The sequence below is a fragment of the Chiloscyllium punctatum genome, chromosome 24 (genome assembly GCF_047496795.1).
Source record: "Chiloscyllium punctatum isolate Juve2018m chromosome 24, sChiPun1.3, whole genome shotgun sequence".
Lineage (NCBI taxonomy): Eukaryota > Metazoa > Chordata > Chondrichthyes > Orectolobiformes > Hemiscylliidae > Chiloscyllium > Chiloscyllium punctatum.
The window spans coordinates 66,549,906-66,570,342 of NC_092762.1; the positions used below are offsets into that span (position 1 = coordinate 66,549,906).

The following is a 20,437-nucleotide window of genomic DNA, read 5'->3' on the forward strand; positions in this document are numbered from 1 at the left end:
CAATAAAAAAAAACACAACATCCAGGACAATCCTGGTGTGTTGGCAACTTCATGTACAAGTTTTAACCCTTTTCACTTTTGGGTATATACGCGCCCATTACCAGCTGCAAGAATGCTGCCCCGCGACAAACTAATCAAAGAACGAACATGCCCAATGTGGGAGCTATTCTTTACAACATTGGCTTGAGTATAAGTTGAAAAAATGCTCTTAGGAATTCCACACTGTAGGGATTCTTTTTTTAAAAAATGTTCTCTGGTTGAAAGGATACTCGTTAGCTCAAGTGCCTCATTCAAAAGACCTTGTTTTAGCATTGATTGTAAAATGTTCCAGGCAAACCCATTGCTATTATCAAACATTTACATATTTTAAGCCTCTGGGCAGTAAAAATTGCAGCAGGTACCATGAGATCCCAATAACGACTGTAGTGCTTCTGCTATCTCCGCAGTTGAAATTAACTTTCGGGCTAGGGATTAAACCTGGAATTTTCCTATCTTTAAGGCTCAGCAAACCAGTTGATAACCTCATCAAACCACGAATAGAGTTGGATATGACCTTAACCATATCTTGGGCACAAGCAGGTCAACAATTTGACAGCAATGAACAAAAGCTAAGCATTATCGTAATCAAGATGAATATATGTAGGAGGAAAATTTCATGCAACTTTCTTTCTATTTCAAAACACATTGATAGCAATGGATTTGCACTCTAAAATGAACTTTTAAGGAATAACATCAGAGCCAATGACTAATGTACTCAAAACATGACACCATTCAGTAACAGACGATCAGTTTTCTGTTACAATAAAATCAAAATGTATTAGTTAACATTTTAAGCCATTTCATGGTCAAATAATATGCTTTGGCAGTATTTAATATCAAAATCTATGCTAGCTCAATAACCTAGTTATTTGAATATTTAAGTATATATTGATCGTCCGTATAAAATTTATTTTTCACATTGCATCCAACTCAATGCTACCATCTAGTGTTACTGAATATTTTTAGTTACTAGGTAGTATAGAGGGAGAGTCATCAAGATAGAATTGCAATCTCAAAAGGGAACGATAATGCTGCATGAGAAGAGGGACTCGATTAATAGAGGTATAGACACGGAAAATGCGCCAGAGAATACATAGCTGCGAAGCTTTGTTTAAATTCTAACCAATCCAATTGCCATTGAGAATGCAACAGAAAATGGCCATGTGCAAGCTTATCTTAAATTGTAAAAAGGCAAAACGTGGACATGTTATTCCTGTTTGCAAAGTACGAGTGTCCTACATGTGAATATGTATGGCTTCTCAAATCAAAGTATCTTCCACAGCTTTCATATGATATTCCATTAATTTATGAATCAAGAATGAACATGATATAAGATATGCTTTCCTGGTGAAGGGCTTTTGCCCGAAACGTCGATTTTACTGCTCCTCGGACGCTGCCTGAACTGCTGTGCTCTTCCAGCACCACTAATCCAGAATTAAGATATGCATGAACAATAATAAAAAGAGCATTGCTATTTTTTCAAAAGAGAATTTTGTTGACTTATATCACATTCTTCCCCACTCTAACTTTCTTAAATTTCATTCACCACTCTATTGTCACTATCAGCCTAAATTTGGCAGAAAACGAGGAAGGACCTAAACATTATAGTACTTCCTTTTATTTTCAAATAACTTACTCAGCAAGTTGAAGAAAGTTAACAGTAGGCAAGGCTCTGTGAAACGTGACACGCCTGTCCTCTTATGGAAACAAGCAAAATAATTTTCTCAGGTGAAGGTTCCTCTAACTTTAAACTGCACATTTAGAAAATTTTACCATTCAAAATGCAGAACATCTGACAGTCATAACTTAAAGAATCCTTCCATTATATCTGACTTGTGTTCATTAAATATATTGAAAAAAGTGAAAATCGAAGAATTTTTAACATTCAGTACAAAACCTTCTTTCATTTCAAAATAGATTTACATTAGATTACTTAGTGTGGAAACAGGCCCTTCAACCCAACAAGTCCACACCAATCTGCCGAAGCGCAACCCACCCAGACCCATTCCCCTACATTTACCCCTTCACCTAACACTAAGGGCAATTTCCCCTTACCTGCACATTTTTGGACTGTGGGAGGAAACCGGAGCACACCCACACAAACACTGGGAGAATGTGCAAACTCCACACAGCCAGTCGCCTGAGGCGGGAATTGAACCCAGGTCTCTGGTGCTGTAAGGCAGCAGTGCTAACCACTGAGCTAATTAGATCATCCTAATTACCTTGAAGATGGAGCCCTGTGTACTTCAAGGGACTCAGGAAGAATAATATTACAAAGAAAAACTGCTTACTATGGAGTCAGGGAGATGTACAACATGGACAGATGTTCAGACCCTTTGGTCCAACTTGTCCATGCTTAAGTTAAGTCCCATTTGTCAGTATTTGGCTCATATCCCTCTGTACCCTTCCTATTCATATATCCATCAAGATGCCTTTTAAATGTTGTAGTTGTATTAACCTCCACCACTTCCTTCAGCAATTTCATACAGGTGCCACCATGTGTGAAAAGATTGACCCCCAAAGGTCCCTTTTAAATCTTTCCCCTCTCATCTTAAACCTATGCCTTCCAGTTTTGGACTCCTCTACCCTGGGGAAAAGACCTTGACTTTTCACTCTATCCATTTTCCTCATGATTTTATAAAATTCTGTAAAGGTCACCCCTCAGAATCTGACCCTGCACAGAAAATAGCCCAGCCTATTCAGCCAATCCCTAAAGCTTAAACCCTCCAACTCTGGCAACATCCTTGTAAATCTTTTCTGAACCCCTTCAAATTTAACATCTTTCCTATCGCAGGGAGACCAGAATTGAGTGTAGTATTTCAGAAGTGGCCTAACCAATGTCCTATACAGCTGCAACACAACCTCCCGACTACTATACTCAATGGTCTGACCAATAAATGCAAGTGTACCAAATGCTTCCATCACTGTCCTGTCCACCTGTGATTCCACTTTCAGGGAACTATGAACCTCCATTCCAAGGTTTCTTTGCTTGGCAACACACCCCAGGACCTTACCATTGTACCTTATGTACACATAAAAGTGTATATGTCCTGCCCTACCAAAATGTAAAGCACTTCACTTTTATATAGATTAAACTCCATCCGCCATTCCTTAGCCCATCTGATCAAGGTCCCATTCTACTCTGTGCTAATGTCTTTTGGTGTCCAATACACCACCAATTTTGGTGGCATCTACAAACTTACTGTGAATACCTCCTATACTCACTCCCAATTCATTTATATAAAGATAATGCTATATGAATGTATTCGTAACTGATTTTCTTCACTTTCGTGAATTACAGATTGACTATACATATACAGAAAAAAGCAAGGGATTGCCAAGAAACAAAGGATTTATTTTGCAAGGTAGTCTAGGTGTAATGCACCCAGTTTGTTTAATATGTCATTATATTTGGCTATTTCCTGTAAAAAAATATGATGGAACAATGTACTAGAATCAAATATATGGAACATAATTATCAGGAGCAGTTTGATGTTTTCTAGACATTAAAAACGAGTGTAATAATTTTTGCCTCACTTTTTCTGAAAAAAAAATCAGCTCGATACTAAACAGCAATTGAAACATCCTAATTTTATTGTCTATGTCAATTTTAAGCATAATACTTTTGAACCTGAATCACAACAAGCTTTGCATTTTAAGTCTCAGATGCTTTTCTCCCTCAGTTAAAGTTTGAGGATTTCTAACCAATCTGCGAATGCATTATACTCACTTTTTCTCTGTTCACCAGATTTATCACATCATGTGTTCAAATAATCATTCCCAGCACTTTGAAATTTTTCTTAAATTTAGTGATACTTTGTCGATATTGCTGGATTTACCTGTGGTTCTCTCCAATTCTTTTCAACTGCAAACTGAAATGCACATCCTATTGTATTTAAGACTTGTTGAGGCGACAGAGCAGGGACTAAATTGATGAGTCAATCAGATGTACAGGGAAAATCCAAAATTCCTCAAAATCCCCTTTCACAAATAAGTCTTTGCATTGCCTTTAATTGTGCATTCAAAATATGTAAATTCAATGACATGATCTTTATCACAGAAAAATGTTTGCTTTAATCATATGAAGGTCATCTGGGTTCATTTAATAATATTTCGGAGATAGGAGGTGTGGATTAAAACCTCAATTTAAGATAAATTTATGATATCTTTTACAATGCAGGAGGAATGCTGGTGTCTCAAGATCTATTTGAACTATTCAAAGAGCAGGAGATCCTTTTGCTGCTGTGGCTATATTTCTTCTCAATTGTCAACATCCCAAAAATGATCAATGCATGTTTTTAGCATGTTTTACAACAAAGGATATCACTTGATCCATCAGGCAGTCTGGTAATAGAGGCTCAGACTAATATCTGGTTGGTTTCAAATCTCACCACTGCATTTAAATTCAATTAATAAGTATGGAATATAGTCTCAGTGATGGTGACCACAGAACTTTCAGTTTACTACCATCCTTCAAGTGATTGGATTGTAGCACTGACTTCTGTTTCCAGAAGTCATGATTGCAGAGATTTCAGAAGTCCATTGCAGAAGAATAAGAAATTAGGGAAAAATGACTAACAAGCTACTCAGTTTAAGGGTTGCAGAAATAAGAAACAAATGTTGGCCCTGCCAGCTAGGCCCATACTCTACACAAGAACAAATTAAACTAAACGACGAGTCTTCAACAAGTAGATTCCTCACTGGGAAAATTGTGATGAGGTACAAAAAATTTCTCCCAAAGACAAATCTCATATTTTACTTTTACAGTGAGGTCAGGGTAACTTGGTGGCTTGCACTGCTGTCTCATAGCACTAGAGGCTCTGGTTCAATTGCAGCATGTAGAATTTGCACGTTCTCCCTACGTCACCAATGTGTGGGTTCCGCTGGGTGCTCTGGTTTTCTCCCAGAGTCCAAAGATATCTGGTAATGTGGGTTAACAATGGTAAATGTGGGGTTATGGGGATTGGGGGATGGATACTCCTTTGGAGGATTGGGGCAGACATGATGGGCCTCTTTCTGCACTGTAGGGATTCTATAATTCTAAACCACTTGGCAAAGGAATGTAGATTCTAAATATAATGATAACAAACCCCCACAAGCACTGTGCAGGTTTATATTCGCTACAATTCTGCATTAATCCCAAGCATTAGAGATCAGTCTCTATTTCACACTCTCTTAAAATGGTGTATAATTGCACTGAATTTTTTTTTTGCTGATGTAAGGTTTTGAATATCTTTTGCTGCTAGACACCATGAATTGTAAATGATAAATGCTTATAAATTAGGCAACACACTAAAATTGACCCAATATGTACAAGGTATGGAATTTTAAAAAAAAACATGAAATTTGGATTGTCTTTCAACTAAAATTCCTTATGTTTGCAACTAAGTATGTTAAACCTAGTCGAGTCTGATGCTAACTCTGAGATACAGCACAATTCTAGGGATTTAGTGCTCCCTGATTACACTTAAACGCAGAGATTACAGGAGACTATAAGACTAATGACTGAGTTTATAAACACTCAAAATGCATCAATCGAGTAAAGATTTTCATTGTTTTATTTTAAATATTCACGGTGTAGTTTAGGATTCAGAAGACAAAGTGCTGAAGTGGATGCAGTGTATGTTTCACATTAACGCAAAAACTTCAAAAGCTGCAAATAATAATGTTTCCTGCTTCTGCTTTAAAGTTCAAAAAAACAGAAATGTTCAGTTCAGAAAAATTTAGACTGTCCTGATGTCTGAAGCCATTGGTCACTTGTCTCGATTGTTCATCTACATCCTGCAATGCAGAAAACACAGCAAATAAGACAAACATATTTAATACAGAACAGTCCTAGCTTGAGCTAAGGCAGCGAAGCACCAACAAAAAGTTTACATAGCAAATGCTTTTCTTAATTCTTTGGGCATAGGAATAATGTATGCTGAAGCTACTGAAACTATAATCCAGTCTCTTGCAACTCCCAGTGATTGGATTCATAGGTAGATTTAAAAATATTGGAGGAGATGGGAAGAAACTATTCAGCGTGCAACGTGAATATGTTTTTGGAATAAGGAAAAAATTTGGAGTGATTAGTCTGGATCTTGAAGAATAACAAGGAAAATAAATCTGTGTTAATAGACTGAGTAGCCACTTCCTACTTGTACATGTCTTAGATCTTATATAAGATGTGCCAGGAAGAATAATATGTTCAAATTAAATAGGCCTATGTGGATTGATCGAGACCAATTCCTTTAGATGGATTTATGGAGGTCAACATTCTACAAATTCCAAATCAATAAAATTAGCATATGAAAATCCCATCATGAAGCATCCAATGATTGATATTACAATAAAATTATAGATTGTGTAAAATACTATTCAAAATTTATTAACCAGACTTCACTGGCACACTGCTTGTAGTCCATCACATGGTAATTTTAATTTTTCTTCTTACCCATAATCCCCCAAATGTCATCAACTGGTGTCCACCTACAACCCAGCAACAAACTTTTTGTTCCCATGACTTCACCACTAACCTTTGTGTTTCCAACTGTTGGAGCCACACCTCAATCACCCAATAATCTTTAAAAGTTCCATCTCAAGTCATACAGTACTCTAACAGGACAATATTTCAAGACGATCTTTGAACAAACCTTTTGCCAGTCCTCCCAAATTTACTAGTTACTCTTTCATAAACACTCACTTTCCTTTTTATTTTAAAACTCCTTGCCAAGTACCTTAGTCAAATAACAATCCTTATGATTGAACATAAAGTCACTACTATAAACTGTAATGAAGGACCAAAGGTAGACAAGTAGAAGACTGGAAGAACACAGCAAGCCAGTCAGTATCAGGAGGTGGAGAAGTCAACCTTTTGGGTATAACCCTTCTTCAGGACTAGGGGTGTGGCAGATAACTTTTTCAAAGTGGGCATCAAGAGCAATAATACATAACATAGACAGCACAACAGCACTGACTGCAGGACAAATTAGCACCAATGTTCATGCTGTTAAAAGCCAAAGGCCTGTGGAAGATAGGTGTTTACTGTTTTTAGTTAGTGAAATATGTAGAAGGAGAATACAAACTGCATCAGATTAAAAACATTTTAGCTATCAAAAACTAAGTCCGTTGGAGATCAATTTTTGTTATTCACTGTGGACATAGCTGGCTGGCCAGCATTTATTGCCCTTAAAGTGGTGGTGGTGAGCTGCCTTCTGTAGGTAGACCATTAGGGAAGGAATTCCAGCACTGACCCAGTGACACTAAAGGAACAGGGAAATATGTCCAAGTCAGATTGGTGAGTGGCTTGAGGGAAACTTGCAGGTGATATTGTTCTCATGTACCTGCTGCCCTTGCCCTTCTAGGTGGAAGTGAAACATGGGCTTGGAAGAAGTGGTCTCAGGATTTTTGATGATTTTCTGCTGTGCAACACTGCTGCTACTCAGTGTTGGTGGTGAAGGAATGAATACTTGTGGATGTGATGCCAATCAAGAGGGCTACATTTTCCTGGATGGTGTCAAGTTTCTTGAATATTGTTGGCAATGCATTAATCCAGGCAAATGGGGAGTATTCTATCATATTTGTGCCTTGTTGATGGTGGACAGGTTTTGGGAGATTTAGGAGGGGAGTTACTTGCTGCAGTGTTCTTAGTCTCTGGCTTGCTTATGTAGCCACTATATTTATACGGTGATTCCAGTTGAATGTTTGGTCAATGGAACCCTGTGGATGACGATATTTGCAGACTCAAGTGACAGCAACACCAGTGAATGTGTCAGATTGTCTCTTGTTGGAGGTGGTCATTGCCTGGCTTTTGTGTGTTGCAAATGTTGCTTGCCAGTTGTCAGCCCAAGCATGTATATTGGCTAGGTCTTGTTGGCATTTGAACATGGACTGCTTCAGTATCTGAGGAGTCGCAAATAGTTCTGAACATTACACAATCAGTAGCAAACATCTGACCTTATGCTGGAAGGGATGTCAATGCTGCAGTAGTTAAGATGCTTAGGTAGCATAACGGGGGAAAAAAAATAATCATGAGGTTCTTACAATATGCCTTGTTGATGGATGGGAAACAATAATTATTTAAGAACTTGACATTTTCAGAAGGCTTTTGCCCGAAACGTTGATTTCGCTGCTCGCTGGATGCTGCCTGAACTGCTGTGCTCTTCCAGCACCACTAATCCAGTATTTGATTTTCAGCATCTGCAGTCATTGTTTTTACCATTTTCAGAAATAAGTCAATAATAGCTATTGCCATATGCATTTTAAACAAGCAAATTTGCCCAGAAAAAGTATGTTTTCCTGCCATTCTAGGTCACAAGTAAACGGTAGCATTGACTCTATATTCATTGCAGAAACCAATTCTATATGTTGGGTTTTGGGCAGCATTAGATCCACTGAACACAAAACACTGCCAAACAGTGTCCTACACCTGCCACTTCAATACAGTACCATGTTCCATGCCAGCATTTCTGTCACAGGTCTGCTACAGTGATCCGACCAGGCTCAATGCAAGCTGAAGGAACAACACCTCATAGGTACCTCACAGATTTCAAGATTCTTAATAAATTCAGAACACGGACACCGTCCTCTATGTTCACTAAGCTTCCCCCACACCCATTGGTCCTGTTTAATTTGGGGTGCTTCCATCATAAGAAATCAATTGTCAACCATTTAACACTTCCTGCTAGCACCTTGCCTAGCATTTATTAATCTCTTAGTTTATCAACAACAATCTCTTTATTCTCTCTTCCTCTCTGGGACTCACCTCCATTAACTCTATTCACTCCCCCAATCCCACTATCAGCATAAAATCCCTTTCCCAGCCACCTTTAGTCCTGATTGCTGGAGTTGAAACCTGCACTCTCTTTCTCTACACATGCTGCATGACCTGCTGAGTTTCTCCAACACTTTGTTTTTAGGACTAAAACCTCTTTACTGTGGTGGTGAGAATATCATTGACACAAGTTGATGTTCCCAAAACATTTTCAACAGCCAAAGACTGTCAAGCATACTGACCATTGTTAACCATGTCACTTCATTATGTTTTAGTATGCATAGGTACAAATAAACATTTCTACTCAACCTGCAGGTAGCAAAAAACTCTGCACAAATTTAGGAATAAACTGGCTTACCATTAAAACATGATTGCTTCATTCATCCTTGAATTTCCCCCTTATGTATGGAACATGGCCAAGTATTACTCTCCAATCTGTACTGTATACCAGTGCTACACAACCAAAGCCTCCCCATGTTGCCACTGTTGGAATCCTAGAAAAATAAAAGATTATATATACACACACACACACAATCTAGAAAGTTCTCATGGAGTTCTGCAGAAAGCTACTGCAATACGGGTTCAGATTATTTATTTGATCAAAAATCAACAAAATATCCCTAATCCTTTGTACACAGAATTATCCACTGGACCTGTAGATTTCATCCAAATACAGTGGAAATCCAAAAATCTAAAGTTTACCATACCAACTAATCATGATAGATTGGAAACAAAATCTTTTAACTGGGCCAGGTAAATCATAGCTTCTAATATATACAATGTGTGACACTGATTCTTAATGAGAGGTTTTTATTTAACATTTGTACATAGAGATTGCCAATTCTGCCACAGCAGTGATGCAGCTCTAATTAAAAATCAGAAATGACATCCTATATAACCATGGTGTAAGATCCACCTGCACTTTATTCAGATTGTCTGCAGCCTTGGAGGCGGCTGACCAGCTTTCCAAATCTCTCCTCCATTGTCTAGTTCACCAGGTCTATCTTTACCAGGTCTAATGATCACCTATCCAATTGTAGGGAGAGAACATCATTCAATGGTTTCTCTTCTCACTTCCACACTGCTAATCTCAACAATCCCCCAAGTGTCTATCATGCACACCCCATCTTCCACCTACATGTTGCCTAATAGCAATACTATCTGAAAACATCAGGTTTCACACTTACGATAGCACCCAAGTCCTCAGACCCCTCTCATTTTATTATGCTGCCTTTAGTGTCAGTCCGGAGTGATTTGATATTTCCTCAAATTAATCATTGGGGCAATCAAAGCCATTGTCTATCAACCCAGCCAAGAACTACATTCCCCAGTCGTTTTCAACCTAAAAGTACGTTAATTGCGATCTCTACATCCTACTAACCCTGAGAATGTGCTGTTCTCAAGTCACTAAATCCACCTACTTGAATTTATGTATGCCTTAGCCCATCTTTCATTGAAATTTGCAAACTATGTATTGGTTATCTGAAAATTTGATAATGCCAATTTTCTCCTGGTTGACCTCCCATTTTCTGATAAATGTACTTATCCAAAGCTCCTCTATCCATATCCTAATTCGCAAGACATCTTGCTTGCCTAACGTACCATGTGATATGCCTTGACCTCCAGTGCACGAATGCTTCAGTATTAAAATATCAATCTTCATATTTAAAACCTATAATCTTGTATCGTCCAAGTCCTTTAACATCCTCCAACAATCAGTTTTACATTCATTTAATCTGCCCTCTGTGCCTCTTAATATTTGTCTCACCATTGGTAACTGCATTTTCAGTTGCTAAGCCATAAGGTATGGAATATCTTCTCAGAAGCAATTCTTCACTAACAGCTTCCCTATATCAAATGCTTTTTGATCACATTTCCTGAAGTCTCCTTTGGCATAGTATTTAGATTGATCTCATTCTGGTCTGATTTCGAAAATCATGAGGGGCATAGATAAAGTGAATAGCAAGGGTCTTTTCCCTGTGAGCAAGAAGTTCAAAACTAGGTGGCATATTTTTAAGGTGAGAGGACAAAGATTTCAAAAAAAAAGGGACCCAAGAGGCAACCTTTTGAAACAGAGTGGTTTATACGTGGAATGAACTGCGGGATGGAATGGTAGACACAGGTACAGTTACGATGTTTAAAAGACATTTGGATAGGTACATTAATAGGAAGTGTTCAGAGGATATGGGCAAGTGGGAATAGTTCTGGTTTGGAAGGCTTGTTTGGCATGCAGAATTGGACCAAAGGATCTGTGTCTGTGCTGTATGACTCACAAGTGCAAGTTGCTGTAACATGAGTGAACTATTACAGTTTGTTGCTGATGGATAGAGTAAACAGTGTTCAGTCTAGCAGGCACAATAATCAGGTGAACTATTCTCCCGTCAGCAGTGCAAATTTTATGAGCTGCTCATGAATTTGCACCATTCCAACCAGTGGCAAATATTCCAATTTCAGTCTTGCAATGTTGAAAATATTTTGAGAGATCAGCCTCCCTCCTACTCTGCTCTTTCAGTCATTGGTGACCCTCAAGATCATGACGGTGAATGACTATATGTTTTCCTTCTTTGTAGGTCACGAAAAAACTTTTATGAGGTCTGTGTCATTAACTAGCACTAAATGTGGTAATATTACCCTCCACTGCCAGCCCAAGTTTGGATATTATTCATATGCAATTGTAACTTGGCATGGTTATTTAAAATGAGACAGGAAAAGTTTTTTTTAAGGGTAGTTGGAGAAGAGAATAGCACTTGCAGCCTGTGTAAGAGTTGCAAATCCCACAAGTTAAGGAAAATTTACACAATAATATAAGTGACTGAAAATGAGGTTGTGGAGGTGGGAAAATCAAAATTACATACTAAAAGGAGATGTGCAGGCAATCAGTAAATTGGCTACACATGGCAATAGGAAAATTATACGAACATAGAGAGAGTTACAGGACGAGAATAAGTTTTACAAACTATTCTCCAGATATCAGACTATCAGCCACACAGCCAAAATTTTAGGAGGTAGCACAGAGCAAAATCAAACACAATGAAGTTACAGAAAGAAGCAAAGTTGCACTAGTTAACAAAAACATTTGACACAGCAGTTCAGTTGCTCCAGGAATACTTTGCTTCTCCATACAGATTTCATGGGCTGTAAACAATTTTACAACATACAGTACACAGATCTGAGAATGGCATTTAGAGAAATTTGTTGTAAGATACAAAGGAATATTGGATTCAAAGAATTGAATACAATCAATCAATCAATCAGGTCAGAGCAGCGAAGACAAAATCAAAATTGTGGCAAGTTAAAAACTGGATTAAAATTAAGTTTTAGATTAATTTGTCAAATAAACTGCTACCTAGTGATGCAAATACTTAAACTGATGCTTTTCAGAGAGGAAATAGATTCTTTGTTACAAGATGTAAACAATAAAAACAAACTGGATCCATATAGCACCACAAAGTAGTTCTGGAAATCATAAGCAAGGCCAAAAATGCTAAAAACTCAAAAAGGGGAGGCAGCATGTGTGGAAAGAAAGGAGGTATGGTGTCCTTTCATCAGAAGTGGAATGAATCAATGCTACTCAAATAACTCGTGATCAAATAGGTAACTTTTCTCCATTTGTTATTGCCATATATCAGCCTTAGAATTAGCATGAATTGTACAGAGGGAATTGCAAATAGTTATGATATATTCTTACTGACATCAGTAATAAAGTGTGTTGCCCAACTGATATTTATGTATTAGAAACAAAACCAAAGCATTGCAGGATGTTTTCCTTTCAAATTTCCAGCAGAGAAAATACTCAGCTGGTCAGCAGCATCCATAGAGAGAAAGAGTAAACATTGAATTGGAAATGGCTCTATTATGAAGTAGAGATGCAATAGGTTTCATGTAAATGAAAGGAAGGGAGGGAGGAAGAATAAAGAGGATACTCTGGGATTGGGAATAGGACAGGAGAGATTGAATGACAACTGTTTAATGGAACAAAAGACAAAAGCGAGTGCTAAGGGCTTTAGCAATAAAACAAAGTATTTGTGCAGAGTGGAGTCGCAGGTAGATAAGATAGAGAAGGCGGCGTTTGGTATGCTTTCCTTTATTGGTCAGAGTATTGAGTACAAGAGTTGGGAGGTCATATTGCAACTGTACAGGACATTGGTTAGGCCACTGCTGGAATATTGCGTGCAATTCTGGTCTCCTTCATATCGGAAAGATGTTGTGAAACCTGAAAGCGCTCAGAAAAGATTTACAAGGATGTTGCCAGGGTTGGAGGATTTGAACTGTAGGGAAAGGGTGAATAGGCTTGTGCTGTTTTCCCTGGAGTGTCAGAGGCTGAGGGGTGACCTTATAGATGTTTATAAAATCATGAGAGGCATGGATAGCATAAATAGACAAAGTCTCTTCCCTGGGGTGTGGAAGTCCAGAATTAGAGGGTATAGGTTTAGGGTGAGAGGGGAAAAATACAAAAAGAGAGCTAAGGGGCAACTTTTTTTACGCAGAGGGTGGTATGTGTATGGAATGATCTGCCAGAGGAAGTGGTGGAGGCTAGTACAATTGCAATATTTAAAAGGTCACCTGGACGGGTATATGGATAGGAAGGGTTTGGAGAGATATGGGCCGGGTGCTGGCAAGTAGGACTAGATTGGGTTGGGATATCTGGTTGGCATGGACAAGTTGGACCGAAAGGTCTGTTTCCGTGTTGTACATCTCTATGACTCTAAAGTGTCAATGGTAGACTAAAGAATAACCCTTTTTGAAAGGAAAAAAAAAAATCTGGGCAGGATTTATATACTTAATCGCAAGGTCCTGGGGAGAGTGTTGCTGAACAAAGAGACTTTGGAGTACAGGTCCACAGTTCCTTGAAAGTGAAGTCGCAGGTGGATAGGATAGTGAAGGCAGTGTTTGGTATGCTTTCCTTTGTTGGTCAGAGCATTGAGTATATGAGCTAGGAGGTCATGTTGCAGCTGCACAGGACATTGGTTCAGCTACTTTTGGAATACTGTTGTCCCTCCTATCAGAAGGATGTTGTGAAACTTGATACGATTCAGAAAAGATTTACAAGGATGCTGCCAGGTTTGGAGGGTTTGAGCTATGGCGAGAAGATGAGTAGCCTGGGGTGATGAGTGTGTGGAATGAACTGCCAGAGGAAGTGGTGAAGGCTGGTACAATTGCAACACTTAAAAGGCATCCGGATGGGTACATGAATAAGAAGGGTTTAGACTGATATGGGCCAAGTGTTGGCAAATGGGGCTAGATTAATTTAGCATATCTGATCATCATGGATGAGTTGGACCAAAGGGTCTGTTTCCGTCTCTATGATGCTATAAAAAACAAGGTTCGGACCACTATGTAGCAAAGGAAACTTAAAATGGGAGACAGCGTTCGTGGTCTTGAATTGTTGAGTCCAGAAGGCTGTAAAGTGCCAAATCAGATGCTGTTCCTCAAAATGGACTACTGCAACTGACCAAGGAAAGAAATAGGAGTAAAAGTATAATACTAAATTAAAATAGCAAACAACTGGTAGGTTATGATCATACTTGAGGACTAAGCAGGGTTGTTCAACAAAGTGGTCACTCAATTCACATTTGGTCTTCATAATGGACAGGCCGCCACATTGTGAGCAGCAAATTCATGAAAGATGACAGTGACTACCCTTGATATCAAGGAAACCTAGCAAAACCAGAGCCTATAGAAATCAGAAGTAAAACTATATACTAGTCAGTGTCCTCTCTAGCATGAAGGAAAACCATGATTGAAGATCAGTTATTCAGCTTTAGGGCATCAGTTCCTCAGGGGAGTATCATCCTTGGTCCAACACTCTTCAGTTCTTCAATGGTCTTTTCACCTTCTTAAGATCAGAAGTTGGGATATTGGTTGATGTTTGCATGATGTTCAGTTCTATTCAATAATTCTGAAAATCTGAAGCATTCCATGTCCAAATGCAGAAAGTCCTGGATAATACCTACACTTGTGTTGACAGGTGATAAGCAACATTCATGCCACACATGCCAGGCCATGACCAACAAAACAATTTCATTATCACTCATTTGATTGGTACCACATCTGCAAACATTCACTCCGTCCACCACCAACATACAGTAGGAGCCATGTATCATCTACAAGGTGCATTGTTGTACATCACCAAAACTCTTTAGATGGCACATTACAACTCACAACCACTACCAAGTAAAAAACAGGGCAGCAGTTACCATTTGCAAGTTTCCCTTCAAGCCACTCAGCCTCCTGACTTAGAAAATACTCTAAATCAGGAGGCTGAGTGCCTTGAAAGGAAACTTGCAAAACCATTCCTTTAGTATTGCTGGGTCAAGATTCTGCAATTTCCTCCCAAAAGGCATTGTGGGTGTACCAAGTCAACTACAACAACTCAAGGCAGTTCACAACCACCTTCTCATGGGCAAATGCTGGCCAAGCCAGTGAAGCTCAACCCTGAAAGAATTTTAAAAATCTAAACTGAAAATGGAAGGAAATTGCTACTGCACCAGGACAGAGTGGTTAGGGCCTTGGAAGGTGGGAGACGAGGCAAATATCTTTCTCTATTCTACTTTCTTTCAATTCTGAAGAATTAAATTCAATCAAAACAGTAACTTGGTAATTCTAAGTTAAAAAAAATCACATGAAAGGTTAGAGAGCAACAGGTTTAAGTCCAACTGGTTTATTTGGACTTTTGGAGAGCTGCTCCTTCATCAGGTAGCTGTGGAACAGGGACCACAAGACACCGAATTTATAGCAAATGATTACAGTGTTATGCAATTGAAATAATTTGGAGATGCTGGTATTGGACTGGGGCGTACAAAGTTAGAAATCATGCAATACCAGGTAATAGTCCAACAGGTTTATTTGACCATCAGGCCATGAAGGAGCAGCACTCCGAAAGCTAGTGCTTCCAAATAAACCTGTCAGACTATAACCTGGTGTTGTGTGATTTTTAATTATGCAACTGAAATGATACATTGTCATGACAGTAGCTGGGGGGTTCCCTGTGCAGTGGGTTTCAAGATGCCTTTGACATAGCCAGAGAGGTTCTTACACAGGGTCCCATTGTTTGATACGACAGGACGTCCAGACTTGTTGGCTTTGTTGGCATTTACACATTTCCTCAATAAGTACGCTCAGTCAGGAAATGTGTAAATGCCAGATTCATCAGCCGCACCCACAAGGTAGAGCAAAATACCACCTGGTCAAAACGCAATGCCATCCATACTCCCAAAACTCATCACAACATCGTCATCAAACCAGCAGATAGAGGGGGAGCCACCTTCATTCAGAATAGAACTGACTACTGCAAAAAAGTGTACTGACAACTGAACAACAGGTACACTACAGGCAACTACTGGCCGATCCGACCAAAGAACATACCCGTGAACTAAACACATTGATCAAGTCTTTTGATCCAGTCCTTCAGAGTTCCCCATACACTCTTATCCCACGTACTTCTTGCTTAGGGGACTTCCACTGCCTTCCAAAGATACAAAAACCAACACATCTGGATGTCCCATATCAGGTAATGGGACTCTGTGTGCGAACTTCTCTGGCTATGTCGAGGGCATCTTGAAAGCCATTGCACAGGGTACCCCTAGCTTCTGTCACGATACTACAGATTTCTTAGAGAAACTCAGCACCCATGGACTAGTCAAACCGGGAAGATTCCTCAACACAATGCATGTTTCAACACTCTACAAAAGTATCCCCCACGATGACGACATTGCTGCAACAGCCTCAGTACTCAATACCAACAAATGCCAATCTCTGAGCACCATCCTACAACTCATCCGGTTCATCCCCAACCACAACATTTTGTTCTTTGACAACTGGTTCGTCACCCAGATACACAGAACAGCCACAGTGACCAAACTGCACCCCAATATGCCAACATTTTCATGCACAGATTCAAACAAGACTTCTTCTCTACGCAGGACTTCCAACCAACACTATACAGCAGGTATATTGACGACATTTTCTTCCTCTGGACCCATGGCGAGGAGTCACTGAAACAATTACACAGTGATATCAACAAGTTTCATCACACCATCAGTCTTACCATGGACTACTCTTTAGTATCTGTCTCACTCTTGGACACGTGCAACTCTGTCAAGGACAGGCACCTCAGTACCTCACTCTACCACAAACCCACAGATAACCTCACGATGCGGCACTTCTCTAGCTTCCATCCTAAATATATTAAAACAGTCATCTCCTACGGACAAGTTCAATGTATACACAGGATCTGTTCAGATGAGGAGGAACATGATGGACACCTGAAGGTCCTCCAGGATGCCCTCAGAGTAGGTTTACAATGCTCAATTTATCAATCGCCATTTCTGAAGTACCACAGCGAGAAACTGTAATGACCTCCTCAGGAGATAGACACAGGATGCAACTGATAGGGTAGCCTTTGTTGTCCAGCATTCCCCATGAGTGGAGAAACTACACCATGTTCTTTGCTGCCTGCATTACATTATCGATGAGGATAAGCACTTTGCCAAGACCTTCCCTACGCCTCCACTTCTCACCTTTAAAACAACCACCAAACCTTAAACAGACTTTCGCTTGCAGCAAACTGCCCAGCCTTCAGGACAACATCAACCACAACACCGTACAACCTGGTCATGGCAAACACTGCAAGACGTGTCACAGTATCAACCTGGATGCCACCCACCAATTACGCAGCAGGTACTCATGTGACTCGGCCAACATTGTCTCTCTCATACGTTGCAGGCATCAAGGAGATCAAGCAGATGCTACGACAATAGATGAATGGACACCACGCAACAACTGACAGGCAGGGATGTTCCCTCCTAGTCAGGGAACACTTCAGCAATCAGGGACATTTGGCCTCCGTAACTATACTCCAAGGCAGACTTTGGGATATGCAATAACGCAGAGTGGCCAAGCAGAGGCTGATTGCCAAGTTCAATACCCATGAGGATGGCCTCAACCAGGACCACAGGTTCAAGTCATACTACAGGTGACCCCACTACGCTATACACTCACACACTTGTACATGCTCTCACACTCAGGCAGACCCTCTCTCATACACTCGTGCACATACACCCCCTCTCACACACACTCTCATGCATGCACACAGATATAAGTGTATGGGGTGAATTTGCATTTGCAGAATTATATTTTCAGGTACATTCTATTTTGCTCAAAAAGCACACAATCTGCTGGCAGTCAATCCATGTAATATTTTATAAATTCCTCTTTGGAAATAGAACCAGTCTGACTCAAGATTGGGATACAGACAAATTCTAACCTCACACTTTCAATGCATTGTCTGAACTGAGATGTCACTTTTTCAAATAAAATCTAAATGATATCTCGAGAATGTGACTTAATAGTAGTTCTGGGATTTACATATTAATGAACTAAAACCTACAACGCATTGTAAAAGATGAAATACTTAACAGCAATCTAGGCTTGTTCAGTATATCAGTTCAGTTGCATAGTTGTGTGATTTTTAAAAACTTTGTCCACCCCAGTCCAACACCGGCTCCTCTACATGTTGGTAACTGTATGCACAGATGTTGGGAGTTTTGAGTATTTCTAATCGTTTGTTTTAATCACAGAGCGTTACATTGTCAATCCAAGGGCTTTCCAATCAAGATAAAAGTGAATCACAGGCACGAATAAATAAAACCACTAACACCAAGGATTAACTGGGAAGCAGAACGGCACTTCATGATTTCCAATTGATAAATAAATGGACTCAACAAAATAGGCAGCCAGTTGAATCAAGGAACCAAATCAAAAAATAAGCTGCGCCGCAAGAAGAGTTTTATTTTGTGTTGAAAACAAGTCAGGATAGAGGGAGCGTGTGTAAAAGAGGGTCGAGAAGAGAAAGGACTGTCAAGGTGAATCCAGCCTCTGGCCCTCCTGCAAAGCAGGGACTTTATCAGAGTCCAGCGCCCAGCCATTTTCACCTTCTCTTAAAAGTAAACCCTCCATATCACCTTAATTACAGCCCCGGCCTGGCAGCTCGCGTCCTTACCAGTTTTTTACCAACTGGACATATCTGGGTCCGATTAACTTCTCCAACATCTCGGCATCCGCTCGCCGTCCCGCTCCGCACCACAAAATGGCGGTGCCAAGACCCCACATAAAGGCCGGCCCAGTCAGCGCCTGTCATAAATAAGACATCAATTCACCATGGAAACAAACACTCTCACATCTATGCTCCCTTAAACCCCGTTCTTATTTTTAAGTAAAAATTCATACTGCCAAAGTTTAAAAAAAAATTAGGCCGTAATCAGAATTGTAAATATGATAGGTCCCGCCAGGGGTCTTCAGTGAAGTTTCTATGTCGAGTTGCTCGGTGCTGCCCCCTTTGGCCAGAATCGGATTTGATCGCAGATAGTTTCCTCATTGCACCACCTATGGTTATTTGTTGCTATCACAAACAGGGAGATCTTCATCAAAAAGCATTTGAAATGAGTAATCTTTCAAAAAAAAACCAAAAGATTTGAATAAGAAATACAAAATCGACTATAAATAAATACAATCACAGAAAACTGGATTTCGCAAAGAGTTGGATTCTTTTGGGGAGGAACAAAGACTAATATATTACCTCCACCTCCAGCCTCCAGATCTGGTGTAAAATCAGATGTGGTGTAAAATAAACAGCATGAGTTCAGTCCCAGCACCGCAGGACTTCCCTGTAATAGGGTTTGTGAGCTGAAACTTTGGGGACCTATGCTCTGAGCTGAAAAATGTGTTGCTGGAAAAGCGCAGCAGGTCAGGCAGCATCCAAGGAACAGGAGAATAGACGTTTCGGACATAAGCCCTTCTTCAGGAATGAGGAAGGTGTGCCAAGCAGGCTAAGATAAAAGGTAGGGAGGAGGGACTTGGGGGAGGTGCGTTGGGAATGTGATAGGTGGAAGGAGGTTAAGGTGAGGGTGATAGGCCAGAGAGGGGGTGGGGGCAGAGAGGTCAGGAAGAAGATTGCAGGTCAAGAAGACTCTGAGGAAACAATAGCTAACTCCTATCCACTCGAACTCCTTTACTCAGTCTTCTTCTCTCCCCACCCACCCCCAACTGCTCACCAAGGGATCCCGACAATTCCCAAATCATGATGTGAGTTCACAGTGGGAGGAGGTTTAGGAAGTTCCAGCTATGGTAATTCATGGAGGCCTGCTTACCCTCAAACTGTACATAACCAATTATCTCTCACTAATGGACATAAGGGTGCCTATGGCGCTTTGTGATTTATGGCTCCTTACATTCGTACATGATCGCTGGGAGTCTTGCACCCCTCAGGGATACGATCGTCTACAAGCAGGACAGAGGGTTGGACACCTGCCTGATCAGCCTGGACCAGGAGAAAGCCTTTGACAGGATATCACACAGGTATATGAGAGATGTTCTCTCCAAAATGGGTTTTGGGGAGGGAATCTGCAATTGGATCAGACTGCTGTACACCAACATTGTCAGTGCAGTCTCAATCAATAGCTTCCCAGTCAGATCTGGAGTCAGGCAGGGCTGCCCTCTCTCTCCTGCCTCGTTTGTGTGCTGCATAGAGCCATTTGCCGAGTCCATCAGGAAGGATGCGAGCCTGAGAGGGGTGACTATTCCTGGCAGGGGGGGGCCTGCAGGTTAAGGCCTCCCTGTACATAGATGATGTCACCGTTTTCTGCT

At 40.2% G+C, this 20,437-nt stretch overlaps 1 protein-coding gene across 1 annotated transcript; it reads right to left on the reverse strand.

The window, feature by feature from the left end:
* Positions 1-5,574: 5,574 nt before the first annotated feature.
* On the reverse strand, positions 5,575-18,933 carry uqcr11 (ubiquinol-cytochrome c reductase, complex III subunit XI). The gene is made up of 3 exons (XM_072594075.1): positions 18,795-18,933; positions 9,153-9,288; positions 5,575-5,820 (listed from the first exon to the last, which is right to left on the reverse strand). The coding sequence occupies exons 1-2, from the start codon at positions 18,902-18,904 to the stop codon at positions 9,171-9,173; spliced, it is 228 nt and encodes a 75-aa protein (XP_072450176.1). The 5' UTR covers positions 18,905-18,933; the 3' UTR covers positions 5,575-5,820; positions 9,153-9,170.
* Between the last annotated feature and the right edge of the window lie 1,504 nt (positions 18,934-20,437).

What these genes read in the sequence shown, in the direction of transcription:
- uqcr11 (XM_072594075.1), bottom strand. Translation starts at nt 18,904, where the DNA reads ATGTGGGGTCTTGGCACCGCCATTTTGTGGTGCGGAGCGGGACGGCGA. An exon ending in GTCCAGTTGGTAAAAAACTG is followed by an intron (nt 9,289 to 18,794) that starts GTAAGGACGCGA and finishes TTATTTTTCTAG; the next exon opens with GATTCCAACAGTGGCAACAT.